The sequence below is a fragment of the Rhodamnia argentea genome, chromosome 9 (assembly GCF_020921035.1).
Source record: "Rhodamnia argentea isolate NSW1041297 chromosome 9, ASM2092103v1, whole genome shotgun sequence".
Lineage (NCBI taxonomy): Eukaryota > Viridiplantae > Streptophyta > Magnoliopsida > Myrtales > Myrtaceae > Rhodamnia > Rhodamnia argentea.
Window position 1 is genome coordinate 15,196,510 of NC_063158.1, and position 25,546 is coordinate 15,222,055.

General features: G+C 40.3%; 2 protein-coding genes and 1 long non-coding RNA gene across 4 annotated transcripts in view; 2 read left to right on the top strand and 1 right to left on the bottom strand.

Moving 5' to 3' along the window:
- The window catches only part of LOC125316550 (disease resistance protein L6-like), a 34,703-nt gene that overhangs the window by 7,491 nt on the left and 1,666 nt on the right, over window positions 1-25,546 (top strand). The window contains exons 2-5 of the mRNA XM_048285181.1: window positions 401-411; window positions 6,910-7,417; window positions 23,940-25,044; window positions 25,201-25,491. Coding sequence (XP_048141138.1) covers window positions 6,924-7,417; window positions 23,940-25,044; window positions 25,201-25,491 — 1,890 coding nt within the window. The 5' untranslated portion in view covers window positions 401-411; window positions 6,910-6,923. The remainder of the gene's footprint in view (window positions 1-400; window positions 412-6,909; window positions 7,418-23,939; window positions 25,045-25,200; window positions 25,492-25,546) is intronic.
- LOC125316554 (disease resistance protein L6-like) lies at window positions 6,858-23,751 on the top strand. Of its 2 annotated transcripts, none has more exons than XM_048285185.1 (2): window positions 6,858-6,900; window positions 22,905-23,751. In XM_048285185.1, exon 2 carries the CDS (start codon window positions 22,936-22,938, stop codon window positions 23,431-23,433), a length of 498 nt encoding a protein of 165 aa, XP_048141142.1. In that variant the 5' UTR covers window positions 6,858-6,900; window positions 22,905-22,935; the 3' UTR covers window positions 23,434-23,751. The 2 variants fall into 2 exon arrangements, with proteins under 2 accessions (XP_048141142.1, XP_048141141.1); XM_048285184.1 differs by having other exon boundaries at window positions 6,863-6,896; window positions 22,903-23,751.
- Window positions 13,120-21,438, bottom strand: LOC125316558. The gene is made up of 3 exons (XR_007199687.1): window positions 21,428-21,438; window positions 19,478-19,483; window positions 13,120-13,636 (listed from the first exon to the last, which is right to left on the bottom strand). It is a non-coding gene; the product is annotated as an uncharacterized LOC125316558 (long non-coding RNA).

Here is a 25,546-nt window from a genome sequence, read left to right on the forward strand (position 1 = left end):
CACAATGTAGCACCTCAGATTTTGCAAACCAGAGTGGCTCGATAGCGAATTAAAGAGAGGACTCCGCTAGAGTAATGGAGAAAAACAGAGGCAATCTGCCATGCGCAATGAGGGCTACCGGAGGCAAATCTAACCGAAGAAAAATAGATTGCTTGTAGTCCTTTTTCATTTGTCGAGTGTACTTTTTCCATCCAAAAGAGGGCTTTTAGGGCTTATTATAAAAAGGTTGAAAATTACCAAAACAATCATAAACCTTTTGCAATGGTATCAAATTAGTCCTAAACTATCTTGTTTTTCAATTGAGTTCTAAGCTTTTTACATTTCTGCCATTTCAGTCCTAAATACCGGGATGTCGTACTGTGAGGATGTCCATGCAGCATTCGTGTAATTTTGGGTTGAGGATTAAAGCTTGTTTATAAGCCTTGTGTTTTGATTCGTGCTACCTTGATCGTTGCTCACGCCTAGAAAATTGGTTTTTCAAGATTGATCTAAGAATTGGTAATTTGCGGCTTGTGAAATGTTGAATGGCAGCTCATTTCCTTTATTCTGATCATGCAAGTCATGGTTTTCTTTTTTCGAAAGCGCGGTCATGGTCATTATCCCACACTAGGGCACTGCAAAAAATGCGCGGACATCGCTCCGATTCGGCGAACTTCAAAATTAGGTGGAATCTCTTTAAAGCGAAGAAAGGTATCTCGTTCCTTTATTGCAAACCCTGTGAACATCCCTTGTTTAAGCCTAATTGGGCCTGCGAATGTTTGTTCAACGAACCGGTCGGTGATCATCCCTATTCTTGGGATGAGGCATGTCAAAACAAGCGAATGGAATAAAGATGATGTTACTTGTTTTGAAAAGGAGTAAAAAAAAAAAGAGAAAGAGAAACCCGTGGTCTATGGAGTAAATGCCAGGTAAAAGTAAAAGTTTCCGTAAAAGCCAAACTAAGCAATTTTGGGTGTGTTTGGGACCACTTTAGGTAAATGCAAAGTCATTTTCCCAAGGATATTTGAGCGAAGGTGTATTTGGTGAAAGCTAATGGTGTTTGGATAACCCATTTTCATGTATATTTTGCAAAGCAACTTTGAAATAATAAAATAAAAAATAAACTGAAGGCAAGCATGGCGGGGGAAGCACGGAGGCAGCCAATTGTTGGCCAGTGGCGACGGCCAACCACGCGAAGCCACAGAGCTTGTTGCAACTCCTGTCGAAGCTCGGCGAAGCCCGGACGATGAAGGTCAAAGAAGTTTTGCGAAGCCCAGGCGACGAAGGTCGGAGAAGTTTCGCGAAACCCATCGCCGACATCACGACCCCGTGCGAGGGCCATCGGGGTAGATCAACCTTAAGGGATGAGATGGCGGGGTCACGCGACCTTAGGTGAGGCGATGCCGCGGATGCGCCACGCCAAGTTAGGCGACGCCGGGGATGCGCGACGCCAAGTGAGGGACGCCAAGGTCGCGGATCTACGGTCAAAGAACCAGATCTGGGTCGCTTGATCTCGATCTCGACCTCAACTCACAGCAAATCGGACAAAGACAACAGCTCCGGCTAAGATAGCGGCTTGACGGCCACCGTGACCCTCGATCTCAACCCAAGTTTTGGGCGTTGGGAAGAATGACCTCGCCTTGAATGAGAACCAAGTGAGCGAACGACGCTTGGGCATTGGGAAGAGATGAATGATTTTTTAGGGCAAAAGTGGAACAAATAATAATCTGTGGGGGCAATTTGGGAAAAAAAATCAATACTTACCTTGAAACCAACCTTCCGAAAATGCTCAAAGTCCAAGGTAGGTCTCCACCCGCTTTGGGCTTTCAGCTTTGGTTAATGGTAGCATTTTTCTAAAGTGGCCCAAAAACAATTGCCAAACACCTGAACTTTTACTCAAGGAACTTTAGAGGTCTAAAGTCCCTTGGGAAAGCTCTTCCCAAACGCACCCAAAAGTAACTTTTATTTTTCCCTCTGTCTCGGGTGTCTGTCATTTGAAATGATTTAAAATAGTGATATCCACTAGTTAATACGATAGATGATCACCAATATTAACTCGGGTGAGTTCTGACCTTGCTTTGTTTCTCTCCTAGACTAACCCCACATTACGACGGAATTTTTCCTAAATTGAGCAATTATTGTGAAACAAGTGATGCCCGATTCTCACGAATTTAGGGAAGATTCGAGGCCAAACGAAAGAAAAACATATGAATTTCTCTAGGAAAACCTCGGTGTTCAATTGTCTACATCTATATATTAGTCGCTACGTAATCGTCATCATTGCTGTTCTAATATGCATCCACATCCACGACTTAAGCTCCGAGTTTCCTCTATTTGCGAGAGGTGAAGGCATTTTCGAAATTATGAAAGTTCAGCGAGGACAAAGTTAGAAGGGAAAATATGTATTAGCATTTCGGAAATATTAAAGCCCACAGATAGTCGGGACCTGCCTTGGTCTAAGAAACTTTAGATGACTTTGAAATTACAATTGATTTTCCCAAAGATCTCAAAGAAAAAAAAATAAATTTGTCAAATGGTATGAATTTGGCTCAAAAGTCTTTTAGAGACTTATGTTGCACGGACACGACATATGATACGCGACACGACACGACACAACAAGACATGACACCACAACAAACACGTAATTTCTTAAAAAATAGAGAATTCCGACACGTTGGGACACGCTGCATATTAAATATATATTTTTGTAATTTTTATGATTTCACAAGTAAATAAATAATAAAAAGGGCCTAGAATGAATTTACTCTGAAAATAATGATCCACCATTTATATCACAATGAAAAATCCCATTTCCCTTCAATATAGAAATTAATAAATAATAATAATAAAAACATTAAAAGAAGCCAAAATGTTATCCTTTCTTTTCCGCCCCCACTCCTTTCAGCTCGCGGTGGTCCTCCGGCCGAGTCCCTCTCCCTTGAGCTCGCCCACCTGCTGGACAATTGCCCCCACGTCGAGACCCCGAGCTCCGCGCCATGTTCGCCACCCTCCGCAAGCTCCTCGCCGGCGACCACTCCTACATCTAGCCCTGTCTCATCCCGCAGACCCAATCCTCCCTCACCAAGAAGCTCTGCGACACGGTAAGATTTTGGCCCTAAAAGACTGGAACTTCCCCAAATTACCCCCCGAACACGCGAGTCCCAACATGTCGCTTTCGTTGACCGAGTGTCGGACACGCGTTGACCGTGTGTCAGAGCGTATCCGATCGTGTTTCAATGTGTCCAGCATGTGTCGAACACCGACACATGTCCAACACGCGAAAAATGCCTTCTCCGGCGTGTCCGTGCAAAATAGTTAGAGACCCAAAGGTCTTTAATAAAATAGTTGCAAAATACAGCCAAAGCTAGGCATCAGTAAAGGACATCAAAAAAGTTCTTTACTTTTTTGCTTTACTTTTGTCGGTCATTTAGCCTGAGATTTTTCTGATTGCCTTGCGATCTTAGAGGAGCAATTATTGGGTGAGTGTTACACATGCCAAGCTGCATAGGACGACCACAGCCAGAGGTTTTTTTTTTTTTTTACTGTTAATCATCGTATGAATAAGTTTGCTAAGCTAATGACAAGTGTGCACTTAAGTAAACGACTTAAAATAAGCTCAAAAAAATACTATTCCCATCCAACTATCGCTTATGACCAAAAAAATAGTACGATTATTACCTTAAAGTTTCACTTTTCTCATAATAATTGTCTAATAATTCCGATCATCGGAAGTGGGCGGGCACCTAAATCATATGATTGAGTAATAGCTTGAGAGGATTAAAAGGGAAAAAAGGAAGAAAATGACCAACTTCTTCATTTTCTGGGAGAGTGGGAAGGGAATATAATCAATTCCGCTGGAGATCATATAATCTCACTACATGGATGATGGCCTCTTTGCACGGGAGAAACGAAAGCGCTTGTTCCGTGCAAAATTGAGACCAGTTTATTATTCCTCGGGACTTACATCCTTTCAATTTTTATGCAAAGGATGAATGAGTGATTGTACACATAGTCATTGTTTTTCGATTAAAAAAAAACATGGTGACTCAAATATTGATTTTCCCTCCAACTCCTTAATTTTCATTCGCGTTTTCCTTAATTTTATTACCTTTAATTCAATTACAATTCATACTAACGAAAGTACTAAAATCATGTGGCGGTCCAACGATGCCTATTTCTTTTTCTTAATGTTATTACCTTTAATTCGATTACAATTCATACTAACCAAAATACTAAAATCATGTGGTAGTCCAGCTATACCTAATATGAGCAATATAAATTACAATCCACCAAAAATTGAGGAGGTGAGGCCAGCGAGACTAGGATTTTTTTTTCTTTTATAGTAGCTAAAAATTGGCTCCAGAATCGATGCAGTTCCGAGATGGGCCTCCACTTGGAACTAAGAATTGGCCCCATTCCAATTGGTTCCCAAAGTGGTTTGAATAGGAATCTCACTTGGAACTGGGAATTGGCTCAATTCCAGTCGGTTCCCAGACTGGTTTGAACGGGAATCAATTCACGGACATAATTTTTGGTGGTTCGGTTTAGCTTTTGGGTAAATCTGATTCGGTTGCACATTCCTAAGACGCGCTGGGCTTTCAAGCACCCCACCGATGGGAACGGAAATATGGACCTTCTCAAGCGGATTCAATGGGAGCATCTCGTGGTTTGGGTTAGGTTTTTCCAAACTTTTCCATTTGTCTAGATTTGAGTCCACCGGATGTTTTAATCGAGCACTTCTTTATCGCATTTGTGTAGATTTGAGTCCACCGTCATCGGGTCTATCATGACCGTCAATCATACAGGCGAGCATGCGTAGGGATCAATAGCCACGATATGTTTGGATGCGAGCAAGACTTATCCATAGGCAAGAAAATTCTTCAGTTGGCCAGGGCCGACGCAAGCTGTGTCCTGGATCGTCAATTGTGGAATTTAAGCCACTCCAATTTTACCCATTTCGTATGGTCCCCACCAATTCTCCTAGCATTTTTACCAAAAGGACGAGGAACAGTATGTTAATGTCGGTCAATGCAGAGTAATAATTCTATAGTGTAAAGTAATTTCGGCACAAGGAATGATTGTATACTATAACGGATTTCTCTTATTGGATCTCTGTTAGACGCTCCCAATAGTGTTGGTTTGCAGCTGAACTGTGTTGTTTCTCTATTGTGTTTCTATGGAAACGAATAAAATGTGACTTAAAAAAAAAAAAAAGAACTTACGTATTCATATTTTGGAAAAATATCTATTTTTGGCCTAATTCTTTGGCTAGGCTTACCTTTCAAACACTAGATGGGTGACTAATATCCCTATCTTTGCAAACTTCTTATATACTCTCCTACTCTCTCAAAATGAAAGACGCATTATTTATTTCAGCGGCTTGCTATTACATGTATGGATTGGAACCTCACGGACATGCTTGGTGTGATTATGGAAGGATGATCTTCACGATCACGAGCAATCATCGTTCATTGAGTTCAAGCAGAATTCGGATTTGCCTATTCATTAGTTCAACGTGGATCCTTCTCGATAAAGAAATGCTGGCCGAGTGCGCTATTTTCCCCCGTTACGTTCTCCATTTGAGGTCATTCTGTTGCAAGTTTCTTCCACTTCAGCATCAAATGCTTCCGGACATGTTGCTTGTTACAGCATCGAGCAATGGACAGTTTGGCGCTCTTGGATTTGTTATTACTCTAATTGGTTCTTCGATCATTTCTCTGCAAGGGGCATGGCGAATAAGTGTTCTCCCAATCGTATGTGATCATCGTTTGACATTTCAAGCTCCAAATAGAACTTCGATTACGTGACGGCTCCCTGACATTTTCAGATGCGTGCAAGACTTATCCATAGGCAAGAAAATTCTGCAAGAAAATTCTTCAGTTGGCCAGGACCGACGCAAGCCGTGTCCTGGATCGTCAATTGTGGAATTTAAGCCACTCCAATTTGTCTCGGTCGTCACCCATAAATGTTGTAGGACTTTTCTATTTTGGTGAACCCCACTTTAACTAAAAGGGAAAGAGGCTCGTGCGACTTTGCTTAGCATTTTCGCAAGCACCTGTCTCCCACCAAAAGAACGAGGAACAACACACTGATGTCGGTCGACGCAGAGTAATAATTCTGTAGTGTAAAGTAATTTCGGCACAAGGAATAATTGTCTACTGTAACGGATTTCTCTTATTGGAACATCTAACTAAATCATTCGTGAAGAAAGGAAAAAAGATTGCTTCTTTAGGTTCCGTTTGTTTCACGAAAAATAAGCAATTTAAAAAATATTTTCAAAAAAAAATTATTTATTCATTTTTTAAGCGACATAAGTAATTACTTTTTAGAAAATATTTTTCAAATTGCTCATTTTCTGTGAAATAAACGGGGCCTTAGTTTGGTAGAGGAGGGATGCTTCTTTACATTTCCGTGCAATTAAGTTATTAGATTTCCGAAGTAATGTAAAATTGGAAAAAAAAAAGAAAAAAAAAGAAAAGAGCGAGCATTTCAGATTATTTCAATATATGTTGAGAAGAATAACGAAAAGAAAAAGAAAGAAAAGGACAAAATTTTTCTAACTTTATCAAAAGAGGAGTCGGGAAGGGAACACAATCAATTGTGACTTTATCAAAAGAGGAGTCGGGGGCTCCACTGGAGATCCTAAAATCTCGCTGCGTTACGATGAAATGACTCACTCTATGCCCAAGGGGGACCAATTTTTCATTCCTCAAGTCACAGGACCGGTGAATTAAAGAATACCAGCATTCCTTACGCAATTTCTTTGAAAGAACGTGCCGACGTTGACGTTGACGTTGACGCGGCCACATTCACCATTAAAAACATGGGTCAGTCTCAGTAATGGCTAAGGCCTGACGAAGGATCACATCCCAATCTTTGGCTCACCCAGACACCCCCACACACAGAGGGAGAGAGAGATCTGTTCAGTAGAACAAATTTATGCTATGGAGAGCTCAGATGCAGGCACGTCGTCGGGAAGCGAGTACCAAGTGTTCCTAAGCTTTAGAGGACCCGACACTCGCTTCGGATTCACCGACGTCCTCTTCCATAACTTGAACGACGCTGGAATACGCATCTTTCGAGACGATGAAGAGCTCCGTGTCGGTGAAAGGATCGATGGATCGCTCCAGCGAGCGATCGACAACTCCAAAATCTACATACCGGTCTTCTCTCAAACATATGCTTCGAGCCAATGGTGCCTCCGTGAGCTCGCGCAAATCATGGCAAATACTTCCAAATCGGAAGGTAAAAAAGAGATCCTACCCATTTTCTTCGATGTGGAACCTGACGATGTTAAGCTGAAAACCCCTTTGTATCGCGATGCCATACTCAATTTGGAACGCGAGAAGAAGTTGAGCAATGAGCAAGTAGATGCATGGAGAGAGGCTCTCATGGAGGTTGATGCGATAAAAGGGTGGGAAGTGAAGAAGTACAAAGGGTAAGCTAATTGCTTCCCAGATTGTTTCCCCAGTTTTCCTTTTAATACTGAATCATAGATATAAAGAATTCCAGTATGGTATAATAGCTATGCTACTATAGTATTACCAAATTAAAGAAACTATGCTACATTAGTAGAAAAAAATGGGAAACTGCTTAGCAAGGTCATCCTGTGTAGTGGGTGAATGATGATATAATGGCTAGGTAGCTAAAATAGTATTAGATTGTGGACAGTGGGAGGAAAAAGAATGGGATAATGAAATGACATGTGCATTCCCATCTAATTATTTAATCTTGCAATACGTTAAAAATTTCTCCTCTTGAATACACCATCTCCAACTTATGTAATTGTCGGTCTAGCATAAATCCTGAAATATCAATTCCAACTGCGTAAGTACTTATACATCTATTTTTCGCAAACGTTATCAATGTTATTCCAAGATTGCTAATCTCATGTTGGAATCAAGTCATACTCCGGGTTAAATTGCATAAAAGTATGTTTGGTGTGACGTTAATGTCCAATATGCACTTTTGGAAGATCACTTCCAGATTAAAGGTCCCATTAGTTGTCCGAATATTTTGTAGCGCATCTGGTGCTTGAATAACATCATTTTTTCCCCTCGTTAAAATGGTTTTCCATTGTGGCAGCTACGGTGACGTGATTAAATTGATCGTTGAGGAGGTCGTGCAAAAGCTGAAGACAAAACATAGATCCGTGACTGAACATTTAGTTGGAATTGATGATCGAGTTGCAGCACTAACCGAATTGTTAGACGTCGGCTTTGACGGTGTGCGGCTCATTGGAATTCATGGCATGGGGGGTATCGGTAAAACAACTCTTGCCAAAGTTGTATTTAACCAGCTTTCTTCTAATTTTGGAAAGTGTTGTTGTTTCATGGAAGACGTTCGAGCGAAGTCATTAAGAACCGATGGCTTAATTGAGTTACAAAAGAAGTTATTGTCCCAAATCGGTCATCCTACGGAAACAAGAAGCATTGACGAAATTGATTATGGAACAAAGAGGATTGAAGAAGCCCTTAGCAATAAAAAAGTCCTCATTGCACTCGATGATGTTGCTAACTTGGAGCAAGTAGAGAAATTAGTTGGAAGGAGTACTTTGAATTCAGGATCTAGAATATTGATTACAACTAGAAATAAAGATATTTTGCGGATCAATAGACCAAACTACCAAATCTCAGAATATGAAATGGAGGTGATGAGTAGTGATCATGCGCTCGAGCTTTTCAGTAGGCATGCATTTAATAGTGACTCCCCATCGGATGATTACAAGGATCTTTCAGGGAAAATCGTAGCTGCGATCGGGAGACTTCCATTGGCTCTTGAAGTAATTGGTTCGTTCCTCCGTGGTAAAGGGCAAGACATATGGAGAGAGACATCGGAGAAGTTAAGCAAAGCACCTCACGATGATGTTTTTGAAAAGTTGAAGATCAGCTATGATGCCTTAAGTTACCAGCAACAACAAATTTTCCTCGATATTGCATGCTTTTTCATTGGTGAGCCTACGACATATGCAATCTACATGTGGAAAGATTGTGATTTTTTCCCGGATCTTGGAGTTGGCGTCCTCATTAGCATGTCATTGGTAAAGATCGTGGAAAATACGTTTTGGATGCACGATCAACTCAGAGATCTTGGAAGAGAAATCGTTCATCGTCAAAATCCAATAAATCCTAAAGAGCGGAGTAGGATATGGATTGACAAGGAGGTCCTCGAAGCAATAAGAACAAAGGAGGTAACGTTCCTAAGAGAAAACTAATAGTTTCTCTTACCAAAAAATCCTCTATGCTGCACTAGGATACTGTTGTCTCTTTCTTCGTTTTCCTATTGTTACCATTTTCCTCTAAAACAAAATACTGGATATCCCTCATTTATTGCTCTCATTTGCAGATGAAGAACAACGTCCAAGCATTGACTCTTGACTTACGCAAAAGTGATAATAAGACAATCACAAGTGAGGAGATAGGAAGGTTTCAACATCTACGGTACCTCGGATTGAGTGGGGGAACCTTTCGTGGTAACTTAGCAATGAGCCTTACCAATATGAGCTGGATTTTTTGGAGTAATCCTCCTCGTCAGTTGTTTTTCAAGCCAACCAATATGCACTTAAATAATGTGGTGGTTCTTGAATTTTCAGACAATGCCTTCATAGATGATTCGAAACTACAGAGCTTAATCAAGGTGAGTAATTTGCTTCTTACTATTTTATTTTCTTTGAATGTAATATTTGACTGTTCATCCATTGAATATTGTATTTATTTTGACAGAGGGCAAGAAAATTGAAAGTTCTTTCTCTTGAATATTGCCACAACATAAAGAGAACGCGGGACTTCTCCGGATGCCCGAATTTAGAGAGGCTTAATTTCAATGGATGTTCCAATTTAAGGAAACTTGATGGCTCTATTGGGATGTTGAAGTCTTTGATTGACCTGAAGATTAGGTATTGCCATTCTCTTGAAGATTTGCCCGAAGAAATCGGGAACCTAGTGAATCTGAAGCACTTCTCGGTCGAGGAGTGTCTAGTGAAGAAACTACCAAATTCCATATGGAGGTTGAAATCATTATGTGAGTTGCACTTTGACGGCATTACCAGAGCACATTCGGCTAATTCTTGGGAGTTGCCTAGTGCTATAATGCTTCGGAATCTAGAAGTGCTTCGAATCTGTAATCCCAATTTGAAAGGTCGACTTCCTTCGGCAATTGGAAATTTGCCCTTCCTAAGAGTCCTACACTTGTCACACACTTGCATCGGTGAAGTTCCAGAGACAGTTAGTATGCTTCCTTGTCTGCAAACGCTTGAGCTAATAGATTGTGATGAGATTCAAGAGGTGCCGACGCTTCCTCCAAGTTTAAACAATCTACGAGTGTCATCTGAATCATTGCGGGTAGTCCCGGACCTCTCGAATCCGACTAATTTGGTTATGTTGGACCTTGATGATTGCTCTCGTCGGAAACAGGGAGGTAAAATTTGCACCGGTGATTTAGTGGGAATAGGGAAGTTATCCAAACTAAACAAGTTGAAATTGGAACTTCTCAATGTCCCCGCTCCGGCTGAGTTGGCTTCCCTTTCTCGATTAAAGGAACTTGATTTGTTTGGTTTGGATCTGCGAACGCTCACGCAACTTCCATCGTCTCTATTAAAGTTACAGCTGGATAAGTTCAATTCAACCATCTCACTCTCATCCGGATTAGAAAACTTGTCAAGTTTAGTGCTCACATCGTTTCAAGTGCAAGAAATTAACCTCAACGGCCTTCAACTTCAAAATTTAGAAGAGTTGATTTTGGAAGGCGGTGAACCCCTCGAGAGACTCGGGCTATCAAACTTGAGGAAGCTCAAAACCGTCGGGGTAGGAGCTTGCCCAAAGCTTGCTGAGATCCAATTTGTTGGGGCGTTTGGATCATTGGAGGAATTTTCTGTCTCGGCTTGCGCGTCCTTGGGAAGGTTAGGGTACGCGGGTGAAGCAGAGTCTAGTAATGAGTTGACTATGGAGGAAGGGAGACTAATTCTTCTGTCCAGGGTATTATGTAAGTTGAGAGAGTTCAAGCTTTTTTGTTGCCCAAAGATACTCCAAATTCAAGTACTCGGTACATCAGAATTGTGGAAAGAATTTTGGGTAATAGATTGTCGTCTCTTGCACAGTGTTCGGGGTTTATCAAACTTAAAGAAGCTTGAGAAGTTGGGCATCCGGGAGTGCAATGGTCTACAGGTTGTCGAGGGCCTTGACGAGTTAGAGGCTTTGAAGGACTTGCGCATTGATGACAGCCCATCATGGGAAAGGTGGATATCAACTACCAAATTGCCAAATGATTGCCGCGTCGCCATCCTAAGTGGATATGGGATACATTTCGTAGGCAGCGTCCAATCTTACAAGCGTTATAAGGTGAGTTAGAACCTTCTCCTTTCTTTATTTCTATGTCCCTTTTTCTCTCTCGATGGATGCGGCAACGATGGTCTAATTCTCCCCCCGTCCGCTTAGTCCCACCTCTATATCAACAATTTTTGTATAATTATCAATGTTTGATATTTTCGCCAAATTGTCAACCTAAACTAAACTGAAGGGAACATTTTTAGGGAAAATCAACACTCTTGACGCAAAGGTCTACCTCTATATGTAGATAAGTCAAAAGGCCAATTCGCGATCTATGGACGAATGTTTACAACTTGTGTTTAGTTAGTCATTTTCTTAATCCATTTTAATATCTAGTGCTTTCTTAAACTACCCATTATTGAGATAAGATTGGTGATATGTAGGACTTTGGGTGAATGCACACTAAAAGAAATCAATGACTTACTAACACAGGTCGTAACCATTTTCCTACGAGAGGCGTTCCTTAAACAAAGTTTACTTACAGCAATAAATAAATTGGAATATTTTGCTTAAGATTATTTTGATGGTAACTTTGGCTCAAATGTCGGTGTGAAACATATGACATAATACAAAGAAAAACCAAACAATATTCGTCAGTTTTGGGAGATGAATACATTACAATTCGATTTGACTCCATAAGAAACTTCTTGGCCTGCAGCTTATTTTCTGGAATCAAACCCATTTCTCGTTCTTGTGGAAGATTTGCACTTTGATTTCGTATGTTTATTTTTCTTTTTTTCCTTTTTTAATTTCTTGAGCTGTTTATCATCACAATAGTGATAGGTGTCAAGAGGAAACAAGAATCTGTCCATTTTTCGGGATCTTATTGCCTACAAAAAATGTGTCACGGGATCAGATATCGATCTTTGAATCTTCTTTATTTGTTATGGAATGGATGTGACTGGTGCTAAACTATTCTAATAGGAGTTGCATTGCCTCCCAATTGTCTGAATATGGCGATTATGATGTTGCTTGTCTTATTGTACATGGCAAGAAGTTTGTATCTTAGGTACTTAATGCTAGGCATTAACATCATTGATCAAGTAGTATTCGAATTGAAACCAGATCGGTTGCCGGTCGTGAATTGTCTGCATTTGGTAGCATGAGAAATTGAACTCGTGTCGTGTATATTCCGCATGCACGAATGTGTTCCTTAATCTTTAAGCACGCTTCGGTTTGTTGATGTGGATTCTTTTTCGTACTTCGACCGCAACTTCTTATACAATATACCCTATCTGAGTATATCCTTTATTGGAATCGAATATGTTTCTAATTTTAACAGGTTACTCCTTTCTCGAATTTTTCTCGATATTTCTTGTGATTTTTTTCAGGAGTCACGCTTTTATCGGACGTGTACGTGTTTTAGAAGCCTATAAGGTTTTGAAGACAGCTCATGTCACATGTAAGCATGCACGGGAGTTCACCAAGTTTTGAAAGCAGGATCAGTAACAGATTTCTTACTCTGCTCTTTGTGGCGATTCACATAGAGCAGAGTAACAAATCGTCTCTCAATCCACAAATTCCAGAAGCTTCTCTACCACTGGTCGACGCCGGAATCCACCATCTCCGATCACGAGCATTTACCGTCATTTGCCACCGGAGTTGCAGATCCACAGAACCAAGAACCATTCACCGGAGTTGCTGACTAATTTTCTGAGGCCGGTCCCGAGCAACCACCATGACATCGCCAGTTCACCATTTCGAAGTCGCGCCACACCAATAACAGCTCGTGACGGAAGCACTCTTGGTCCGTTCGAAGCTCCTTCGCCAGCGTCGTCACTGGCGACACATCCATGACTTCCTATTCTTGTCCAATCACAGTTTGTGACCGGCGATCGCACTTTACCTTCATATGCTCTGCTCTCAGCTATCCTTGGAGGAAAAAAAAGGCGGAGAAGTCTAATTAAGACTTATGTGAAATCGTCTCTGATTAATGATTTACTGATTATCTGAACTCATATTGATGCTGTTGTGGTAGCTTGGATTGGAATAGATGCTTCAATGTTGCAGTTGGATCTCTTGTCCGAATTGATCACCCCATGTTTGACGAAATGCCTGAATCGGATCAGCATGAATATAGCTTCGAATCTGACTGAGTTCATCTTGTCCGCTTGAATGATTCACTGTACTAGCTGTGTAGGTTGCATAAATCTAATTGATATGAACATTTGAGTCATTACCGGTAACCTCGGCCTTGACACGATTTTCAATGCTTTATGTAATAATCTCGATTCTGCAAAGTTAGCTGATACTGTTGATGTACTAAACTAAAAGAACTTGTTGATTGCTGCTGACTCATTTATTAGGAGTAGATTGAGGTGAGCAATTATTTCCTTTGCGTGAAAGAATGAATTCTTGTGATTAGCGAGAATGATAGCGCAGGCCATTTTACTGTGTTCTGTACTTTGTGTGTATCCATGGTGGTCGGGGAGTGGCTCCGAAAGACGAAAAAAAAAAAAAAACTGGATTCGCTGGAGTTGACACTCTCGGCCATCTAATTTCAATGTTAAGATGGAAGTCATCCCTCAAGGGGGCACCGAAGATCCGCTTTGACAAGCACGAATGGAGAAGGAGTAGACTGATTGCACCCTGTTCAGACCGAAGAACGGTCAGGACAGTTAGTATTCAACGCCCATCCTGTTTTTGGTAATCTCCTGAAATATGCGTCGAGTCTGCTTTATCCATCCAAAAGAGGGCTTCTAGGGCTTATTATAAGAAAGTTGAAAATTACCAAAATAGTCATAAGCATTTTGCAAAGGTGTCAAATTAGTCCTAAACTATCTTGTTTTTCAATTGAGTTCTAAGCCCTTTACATTTCTGCCATTTCAGTCCTAAATACCGGGATGTCGTACTGTGAGGATGTCCATGTGGAATTCGTGTAATTTTGGGTTGAAGATTAAAGTTTGTTTATGAGCCTTGTGTTTCGATTCATGCTACCTCGATCGTTGCTCATGCCAAGAAAATTGGTTTTTCAGGATTGATCTTAAGAATTGGTAATTTGCGGCTTGTGAAATGTTGAATGGCAGCTCATTTCCTTTATTCTGATCATGCAAGTCATGGTTTTCTTTTTTCGAAAGCGCGGTCATGGTCATTATCCCACACTAGGGCACAGCAAAAAATGCGCGGACATTGCTCTGATTCGGCGAACTTCAAAATTAGGTGGAATCTCTTTAAAGCGAAGAAAGGTATCTCGTTCCTTTATTGCAAACCCTGTGAACATCCCTTGTTTAAGCCTAATTGGGCCTACAAATGTTTTATTCAACGAACCAGTCGGTGATCATCCCTATTACTGGAACAAGGCATGTCAAAACAAGCGAATGGAACAAAGATGATGTTACTAGTATTGAAAAGGAGTAAAAAAAATAGAAAGAGAAACCCGTGGTCTAAGGAGTAAATGCCAGGTAAAAGTAAAAGGTTCCGTAAAAGCCGGACTAAGCAATAAAGTAACTTTTATTTTTCCCTCCGCCTCGGGTGTCTGTCATTTGAAATGATTTAAAATTGTGATATCCACTAGTTAATACGATAGATGATCACCGATATTAACTCGGGTGAGTTCTAAGCTTGCTTTGTTTCTCTCCTCGACTAGCCCCACATTACGACAGAATTTTTCCTAAATTGAGCAATACACAGAGAGATGTGACAAGGAAGATTCGAGGCCAAACGAAAGAAAAATCATATAAATTTCTCTAGGAAAACCTCGGTGTTCAATTGTCTTCATCTATATATTAGTCGCTACGTAATCGTCATCATTGCTGTTCTAATATGCATCCACATCCACGACTTAAGCTCTGTGTTTCCTCTATTCGCGAGAGGTGAAGGCATTTTCGAAATTATGAAAGTTCAAAGAGGAAAAAGTTAGAAGGAAAAATATGTATTAGCATTTCGGAAATATTAAAGCCCACAGATGGTCTGGACCTGCCTTGGTCTAAGAAACTTTAGATGACTTTGAAATTATAATAGATTTTCCCAAAGATCTCAAAAAAAAAAAAAAAAAAAAACTGGGACTTCCCCAAATTACCCTCGCATGTTGCTTTCGTTGACTGCATGTCGGAAGCGCAAATATGTGTTGATCGCGTGTCGGAGAGTGTCCGACCGTGTCCCAACGTGTCCACGTGTCGAACACCGACACGCGAAAAATGCCTTCTCCTGCCTGTCCGTGCAACATAGTTAGAGACCCAAAGACCTTTAATAAAGTAGTTGCAAAATACAGCCAAAGCCAGGCATCAGTAAAGGACATAAAAAAGGTACTTTACTTTTTTGCTTTACTTTTGTCGGTCATTTAGCATGAGATTTTTCTGATTGCCTTACGATCTTAGAGAAGCAATTATTGGGTGAGTGTTACACATGCCAAGCTGCATCAGGACGGCCATAGCCAGAGCTTTTTTTTTTTTTTTTAACTGTTAATCGTCGTATGAATAAGTTTGCTAAGCTAATGACAAGTGTGCACTTAAGTAAACGACCTAAAATAAGCTAAAAAAAATACCATTCCCATCCAAATATCGCTTATGACCGAAAAAATAATACAATTATTACCTTAAAGTTTCAATTTTCTCATAATAATTGTCTAATAATCCTGGTCATCGGAATTGGGCGGGCACCTAAATCATATGATTGAGTAATAGCTTGAGAGGATTAAAAGGGAAAAAAGGAAGAAAATGACCAACTTCTTCATTTTTTTGGGAGAGTGGGAAGGGAATATAATCAATTCCACTGGAGATCATACAATCTCACTACGTGGATGATGGCCTCTTTGAACGGGAGAAACGAAACTGCTCGTTCTCGGGACTTACATCCTTTCAATTTTTATGCAAAGGATGAATGAGTGACTGTACACACAGTCATTGTTTTTCGATTAAAAAAAAACATGGTGACTCAAATATTGATTTTCCGTCCAACTCCTTAATTTTTGTTCGTGTTTTCCTTAATTTTATTACTTTTAGTTCAATTGAAGTTCATACTAACGAAAGTACTAAAATCCTGTGGTGGTCCAACGATACCTATTTCTTTTTCTTAATTTTATTGCCTTTAATTCGATTGCAATTCATACTAACCAAAATACTAAAATCATGTGGTAGTCCAACTATACCCGATATGAGCAATATATATTATAATCCACCAAAAATAGAGGAGGTGAGACCAGTGAGACTAGGAATTTTTTTTTTTATAGTAGCTAAAAATTGGCTCCAAAATCGATGCGGTTCCGGGATGGGTCTTCAAAGGGAACTAGGAATTGGCCCTATTCCAACTGGTTCCCGAACTGGTTTGAATAGGAATCTCACTTGGAACTGGGAATTGGCTCAGGTCCAATCGGTTCATGGACTAGTTTGAATGGGAATCGGTTACCGGACGTAATTTTTGGTGGTTCGGTTTAACGTTCGGGTAAATCCGATCCCGTTGCACACCCCTAAGGCACGCTGGGCTTTTAAGCGCCCCACCGATGGGAACGGAAATATGGACCTTCTCAAGTGGATTCAATGGGAGCATCTCGTGGTTTGGGTTAGGCTTTTCCAAACTTTTCCATTTGTCTAGATTTGAGTCCACCGGATGTTTTGATCGAGCACTTCTTTATCGCATTTGTGTAGATTTGAGTCCACCGGCATCAGGTCTATCATGACTATCAATCATACGGGCGAGCATGCGTAGGGATCAGCAGCCACGATATGTTCGGATGCGTGCAAGACTTATCCATCGGCAAGTAAAGTCTTCAGTTGGCCAGGACCGATGCAAGCCGTGTCCTGGATCGTCAATTGTGGAATTTAAGCCACTCCAATTTGTCTCGGTTGTCACCCGTAAATGTCGCAGGACTTTTCTAATTTGGTGAACCCCACTTAACTAAAAGGGAAAGAAACTCGTGCGACTTTGCCTAGCATTTTCACAAGCACCTGTCTCCCACCAAAAGGACGAGGAACAGCACCCTGATGTCGGTCGACGTAGAGTAATAATTCTGTAGTGTAAAGTAATTTCGGCATAAGGAATGATTATATACTGTAACGGATTTCTCTTATTGGAACATCTAACTAAATCATTCGTGAAGAAAGGAAAAAAGATTACTTCTTTAGGTTCCGTTTGTTTTATGAAAAATAATCAATTTAAAAAATATTTTTCAAAAAAAATATTTATTCATTTTTTAAGCGACATAAGTAATTACTTTTTAGAAACAATTTTTTAAACTACTCATTTTCTATGAAATAAACGGAGCCTTAGTTTGGTAGAGGAGGGATGCTTCTTTACATTTCCGTGCAATTAAGTTATTAGATTTCCGAAGTAATGTAAAATGGAAAAAGAAAAAAAAGAGCGAGCATTTCATATTATTTCAATATATGTTGAGAAGAATAACGAAAAGACAAAGGAAGAAAAGGACAAAATTCTTCTAACTTTATCAAAAGAGGGGTCGGAAGGGAACACAATCAATTGTGACTTCACAAAGGTCGTCCGGGGCTCCACTGGAGATCCTAAAATCTCACTGCATTATGATGAAATGGCTCCCTCTATGCCAAAGGGGGATCAATTCACAGGACCGGTGAATTAAAGAATACTAGCATTCCTTACGCAATTTCTTTGAAAGAACGTGTTGACGTAGATAATATGATCTAGTATCGCTTGTCTACATAGCTTAGATCTGCCTTATGCGTACATGTAGGCTTCCGCTTCCTTCATCTAGCTACTTATTCTAACATGATGAACTAGAAAGAGAGACTTGGTATCTTATCGGCCCAAAATGAAATGATCGGAAAGGCCATCGACTTATGAATAGATCATTTACCGCAAATTGCGGAAATTAAAAAGCAAACAGCGGCGGAACTGCTGGTAAAAAATTGAAAGACTTATAACTTGTTCTAGCCAAAAAAAAAAAAAAAAAGAGAGAGAGAAGAGAAGACTTTATCGTCAAGTGACTTATTGTAAATCAACAATTTTTTTTCGGGGTCCATACGGAGCAAATAGTTTAGTTAATCATTTTCTTGATCCATTTTAATATCGAGTGCTTCCTTAAACTGCCCATTATTGAGATAAGATTGGAAATATGTAGGATTTTGAGTGAATATACACAAGAAGAATCGATGGCTTACTACGACAGGTCGTAAACATTTTCATACGAGAAGCGTTCCCGTAACAAAGTTTACCGGTGGTAAATAAATTGGAATATTTTGCTTAAGTTTATTTTGATGGTAACTTTGGCTCAAATGTTGGTATGAAACAGATGACATAATACAAAGAAAAACCAAAAAATATTCGTCAGTTTTAGGAGATGCATACATTAAAATTCGATCTGACTCCATAAGAAACGTCTTGGCTTGCAGCTGTTGGCGGTCCGCCCTTTGATTTCGTATGTTTCTTTTTCTTCCTTTTTTTTTTTTTTTGGCTGTTTATCATTCTGATAAAGATAGGTGTCAAGAGGAAATAGGAATTTGGCCATTTTTCGGGATCTCATTGCTTGCAAAAAATGTGTTACGGGGTCAGCTATCGATCTTTTAATCTTCTTGTTTGTCATGGAATGGATGTGGTGGGTGCTAAACTACTCTATTATGTGCTATTGCCTCCCATTTGTCTAAAAATGGAGATATGATATTGTTTGTCTTATTGTACATGGCAAGAAGTTTGTATCTTAGGCACTTAATGCTGGGCATTAACATCATTGATCTACTAGTTTAGAATCGAAATCAGGTCGGTTGCTGGTCGTGAATTGTCCGCATTTGGTAGCCCGAGAAATTGAACTCTCGCTATCCATAGCACAAATGTGTTCCCTAATCTTTAAGTACGCTCCGTGGTGTTTATACGATTATCCAATAAAACATTGCTTCTCATCTTTGATGCAGATTATTTTTCGTACTTCGACCGCAACTTATACAATGTACCCTATCTTAGTATATCCTTTCTCGAATTTTTCTCGATTTTGCTTGTGATATTTTTCAGCAGTCACGCTCTCATCGGGTGTGGAGGAAGTTTATATATATTTTGAAGACAGCTCGTGCCACATGTGAGCATGCACCGCAGTTCCGCTAGTGTTGAAAGCAGGATCAAGTGAGAAATCGTCTCAATCCACAAATTCCAGAAGCTTCTCTACCACTGTTCGACGCCAGAGTCCACCATCTCCGATCACGCCGGCGTCGTCACTGGCGACACATCCATGACTTCCTATTTCTTGTCCAATCACAGTTTGTGACCGGTGATCGCACTTTACCCTCATATGCTCTGGTCTCAGCTATTCTTGGAGGAAAAAGAAAAAAAAGGCGGAGAAGTCTAATTAAGACGTATGCGAAATCGTCCCTGATTAATGATTTACTGATGATCCGAACTCATTTTGATGCTGTTGTGATAGCTTGGATTGGAATAGATGCTTCAATATTGCAGTTAGATCTCCTGTCTGAATTGATCACCCCATGTTTGACGAAATGCCTGAATCGGATCAGCATGAATATAGCTTCGAATCTGACTGAGTTCATCTTGTCTGCTTGAATGATTCACTGAACTAGCTGTGTAGGTCGCATAAATCTAATTGATATGAACCTTTGAGTCATTGCCGATAACCTCGTCCTTGATACGGTTTTCAATGCTTCATGTAATAATGTCGATTCAGCTTAGTCAGCTGAAAGTGTTGATGTACTAAATTAAAAGAACTTGTTGATTGCTGCTGACTCATTCATTAGGAGTAGATTGAGGTGAGGAATTATTTCCTTTGTGTGAAAGAATGAATTCTTGTGATTAGCGAGGATGACAGGGCACGCCAATTTACCCTGTTCTGTACCTTGTGTGTGTCCATGGTGGTTGGGGAGTGGACTCCGAAAGACCAAAAAAAAAAACAAAAACCTGGATTTGTTGGAGTTGACATTCTCGGCCAACTGGAGTTTTTCCTCGTGAAACCAATGGAAAACAAAGATGGAATGGTGGCAGATTGCTTACAATCTAATTGCAGTCATGACCCAAATCATCGATCGAATTTTTGTTGTGCAGTGTTATTTCTATGTTAAAAACTACTTGGAAGCGAACCTACCTGAATGCTCCCGGGCTTTTCAATGCCATCCCTCAAGTGGATACCAAAGATCGGCTTGGACAAGCACGAATGGACAAGGAGCGGACTGATTGTACACTGCTCAGACCGAAGAGAGGTCAGGACAGTTAGTATTCACACGAATCTAAGGAAGTTGAGGAGGGGTTTCTCCGACAATGAAATCTGTTTGAGCACTTTTGGTGCTCTCATTTTCCCTTTTGGCGGAGGGGTTTCGAGGCACAGTAGACAGAAAAAAGAAAAAAGGGCCTCTCTTTTATTTTTGGAGTTTTTTTTTTTTTTTTAACATTCATGGACGTTTTCGGAGGGGCACTGACTGAGTTCACGGGACACGTCACAAGGACGATTCAAGGCAAACGAGAGAAAAATCATATAAATTTCCCTAGGAAGACCTCGGTCTTCAATTGTCTTCATCTATATGCTACGTAATTGTTATCATTGCTGTTCTAATATGCATCAAAATCCACGACTTGAGCTCTGTGTTTCCTCTATTCACGCGAGGTGAAGGCATTTTCGATATTATGAAAGTTTATCGAGGACAAAGTTGGAAGGAAAAATATGTATTAGCATTCCAAAAATATTAAAGCCCAAAGATAATCCAGACCTGCAATAAATGTGAAATTACAATAAATTTTCCCAAAGATCTCTAAAAAAAGAAAAAAAATTGTCAAATGGTGTGATTTTTGCTCAAAGTCTTTTAGAGACCCCCGTCTGCTTAGCCCTACCTCTATATCAACAATTTTTGTATAATTACCAATGTATAATATTTCCATGAAATTATCAACCTAAATTAAAGTGAAGGGAACATTTTTCGGGAAAATCGACGCTCTTGACACAAAGGTCTGCCTCTGTATGTAGATAAGTCGAAAGGCTAATTCGCGATCTATGGACGAATGGGTGAGACAGAAATGGGTTTCCCTCTACGGCATGCCATTGTGGTCGCTCCGTCACGAATAATAGTTTAGTTAGTCATTTTCTCGATCCATTTTGATATCGAGTGCTTTCTTAAATTGCCCAATATTGAGATAAGATTGGTGATATGTAGGACTTTGGGTGAATATACGTTAAATGAATCGATGACTTACTGACACAAGTCGTAAACATTAGGCGTTCTTGTAACAAAGTTTACTCACGGTGGTAAATAAATTGGAATATTTTGCTTAAGTTTATTGTGATGGTAACTTTGGCTCAAATGTTGGTATGAAACATATGACAAAATACAAAGAAAAGCAAACAATATTCGTCACTTTTAGGAGTTGTATATATTAAAGTTCGATCTGACCCCATAAGAAACGTCTTGGCTCGCAGCTTATTTTCTGTAACCAAACCCATTTTCGTTCTTGCGGAAGATTTGCACTTTGATTTCTTATGTCTCCTTTTCTTTTTGGTTTCTTTAGCTGTTTATCATTACGATAACGATAGGTGTCAAGAGGAAATAGGAATTTGTCCATTTTTTGGGATCTCATTGCCCGAAAAAAAAAATGTGTTACGGGGTCAGATATCGAGCTTTGAATTTTCTTTATTTGTTAGGGAATGGATGGGGCGGATGCTAAACTATTCCATTATGGTGTTGCACTGCCTCCCATTTGTCTGAATATGTATATATGATATTGTACATGGCAAGAAGTTTGTATCTTAGGAAGTTAATGCTGGGCATTAACATCACTGATCAATTAGTGTTCGAATCGAAACCAGGTCGATATTGATTTTCTTTCAGGAGTCACGCTCTCATCGGACGCGGAGGTGTACGTGCTTTTAGAAGCCTATAAGGTTTTGAAGACAGCTCATGTCACATGTAAGCATGCACGGGAGTTCACCAAGTTTTTAAAGCCGGCTCAGTAACGGATTTCTTACTCTGCTCTGTGTGGCGATTCACATGGAGCAGAGTAAGAAATCGTCTCTCAATCCACAAATTCCAGAAGCTTCTCTACCACTGGTCGAAGCCGGAATCCACCATCTCCGATCACGAGCATTTGCCGGTCACTTGCCACCGGAGATGCAGATCCACAGAACCGAGAACCATCCACACAGAACACAAGCTGGAAGCTGGAACCATTCACCGGAGTTGCTGACTAATTTTCTGAGGCCGGTCCCGAGCAACCACCGTGACATCGCCAGTTGACCGTTTCGAAGTCGCGCCCCACTAATCACAGCTCCTCATGGGAAAAAAAAGAAAAGAAGAGCGAGCATTTCAGATAATAACGAAAAGAAAAAGGAAGAAAAGAACAAAATTCTTCTAACTTTATCAAAAGAGGAGTCGGAAGGGAACACAATCAATTGTGACTTTATGAAAGGTGGTCGGGGGCTCCGCTGGGGATCCTAAAATCTCACTGCGTTATGCTGAAATGACTCACGCTGTGCCCAAGGGGGACCAATTTTTCATTCCTCAATTCACAGGACCGGTGAATTAAAGAATATTAATATTCCTTACGCAATTTCTTTGAAAGAACGTGTCGACGTCGACGTCGACGTTGACGTGGACGTTGACGCGGCCACATTCACCATTGAAAACATCGCTGAGTCTCAGTAATGGCCAAGGCCTGAAGGATCACATCCCATCTTTTGGCTCACCCAGACACCCCCACATAGAGGGAGAGAGAGATCCGTTAAGCAGAACAAACTTACGCTATGGCGAGCTCAGATCCAAGTACGTCGTCGGGAAGCGAGTACCAAGTGTTCCTAAGCTTCAGAGGACCCGACACTCGCGTCGGATTCACCGATTTCCTCTTCCACAGCTTGACCGATGCTGGAATATGCATCTTTCGAGATGATGAAGAGCTCCATGTTGGTGAAAGGATCGATGGATCACTCCAGCGAGCGATCGACAATTCCAGGATCTACATACCTATCTTCTCTCGGACCTATGCTTCGAGCCAATGGTGTCTCTGCGAGCTTGCGCAGATTGTGGCAAACACTTCCAAATCGGAAGGTAAAAAAGAGATCCTTCCTATTTTCATCGACGTGGAGCCTGACGATGTTAAGCTGAAAACTCCATTATATCGCGATGCCATATTCAATTTGGAACGCGAGAAGAAGTTGAGCAATGGGCAAGTAGATGCATGGAGAGAGGCTCTCAAGGAGGTTGATGCTATAAAAGGGTGGGAAGTGAAGAAGTACAAAGGGTAAGCTCGCTGCTTTTCAAATGCCTGTTTCTCCAATTTTTCTTTACGCTTTATCATAGATGTAAAAACTTCCAGTATTATTGAGGTGGGACTTTTACCATTAGAGTTACTAAATGAATATAGCTATGCTACATTAGTCAAAATATGTGAAACTGCTTCACAATGTCACCGTACATGATGGGCGAATAATGATGCAGTAGCTAGGTAGCTTAACTATCTTGATTGCGGGCAGTGGGAAGAAAAAGAAGGGGTTAATGAAATGCCATGCACATTTCTATCTTATTATTTAATATTGCAATAAGTTGAACACATCTCCTCTTGAATACATCCATTTTTTGGCAAACGTCCCTAACGTAATTCCAAGATTTGCTAATCTCGTGTTGGAATCAAGTCATATTTCGGGTAACGAAATCGCGCACACAAATATTTTCCCATTAGTTATCCGGATATTTTGTAGCTTATCTAGTGCTTGAATAACAGCCTCACTTAAATGGTTTGTCATTATCGCAGCTACACCGATGTGATTAACTTAGTAGTTGAGGAGGTCGGGCAAAGGCTGAAGACAAAACATAGATTGGTTACTGGACATTTAGTTGGAATTGATGACCGAGTTGTTGCAGTAACCGAATTGTTAGACGTCGACTCTTACAGTGTGCGGGTCATTGGAATTCATGGCATGGGGGGTATCGGTAAAACGACTCTCGCCAAAATCGTCTTCAACCAACTCTCTTCTCATTATGGAAAGTGCTGTTGTTTCCTTGAAGATGTTGGAGCGAACTCATTAAGAACTGATGGCTTAGTTGAGTTGCAAAAAAAGTTATTATCCGAAATCGGTCATCCTGGAGTAGCAAGAAGCATTGACGCAATTGATTATGGGACAAAGAGAATTGGAGAAGTACTTAGCAATAAGAAAGTCCTCATTGTATTTGATGATGTTGCTAACAGTGATCAAGTGCTGAAATTAGTTGGAGGGAATACTCTGCACCCAGGATCTCGAATATTGATTACAACTAGAAATAAAGATGTTTCGCGAATCAATGGACCAAACTATCGAATCTTGGAATATGAAATGGAGGTGATGAGTAGTGATCATGCGCTGGAGCTTTTCAGTAGTCATGCATTTAATAGAGACTCCCCGTCAGATGATTACAAGAATCTTTCGGGGAATATCGTAGCTGCTATCGGGAGACTTCCGTTGGCTGTTGAAGTAATTGGTTCGTTCCTCTTTGGCAAAAGGGAAGAAATATGGAGAGAGACATTAGAGCAGTTAAGCAAAACACCTCGCGATGATGTTTTTGAAAAGTTGAAGATTAGCTATGATGCATTGAGTTATGAACAACGACAAATTTTCCTCGATATTGCATGCTTTTTCATTGGTCAGCATACTATGCATGCAATTTACATGTGGAAAGATTGTGATTTTTTCCCGGATATTGGAGTTGATGTCCTTATTAGCATGTCATTGGTAAAGATTGTGGAAAATAGGTTTTGGATGCACGACCAACTTCGAGATCTTGGAAGAGAAATAGTTCGTCATGAAAAACCAGGAAATCCTGGAGAGTGGAGTAGGATATGGACTGATGATGACGTCTTCAAAGCAATGAGAACAAAGGAGGTAATATACCTCAGGAGAAAACCTAGAGTTTCACTTACTGGAAAATCCTCTATGCTGCACTAGGCTACTATTTTCTCTTTCTTCTTTTTCTTATTGTTACAATTTTCCTTTAAAACAAAATACTGAATATCCCTCATTTCTTGCTTTCATTTGCAGATGAAGAACAACGTCCAAGCATTGACTCTTGACTTACGCAAAAGTGATAATAAGACTATCACAAGTGAGGAGATAGGAAGGTTTCAACATCTACGGTACCTCGGATTGAGTGGGGGAACCTTTCGTGGTAACTTAGCAATGAGCCTTACCAATATGAGCTGGATTTTTTGGAGTAATCCTCCCCGCCGGTTGTTTTTCAAGCCAACCAATATGCACTTAAATAATGTGGTGGTTCTTGAATTTTCAAACAATGACTTCATAGATAATTCGAAACTACAGAGCTTAATCAAGGTGAGTAATTTGCTTCTTACTATTTTATTTTCTTTGAATGTAATATTTGACTGTT

Coding starts and splice junctions, on each gene's coding strand:
- LOC125316554 (XM_048285185.1), top strand. CDS start 22,936: ATGGCGAGCTCAGATCCAAGTACGTCGTCGGGAAGCGAGTACCAAGTG.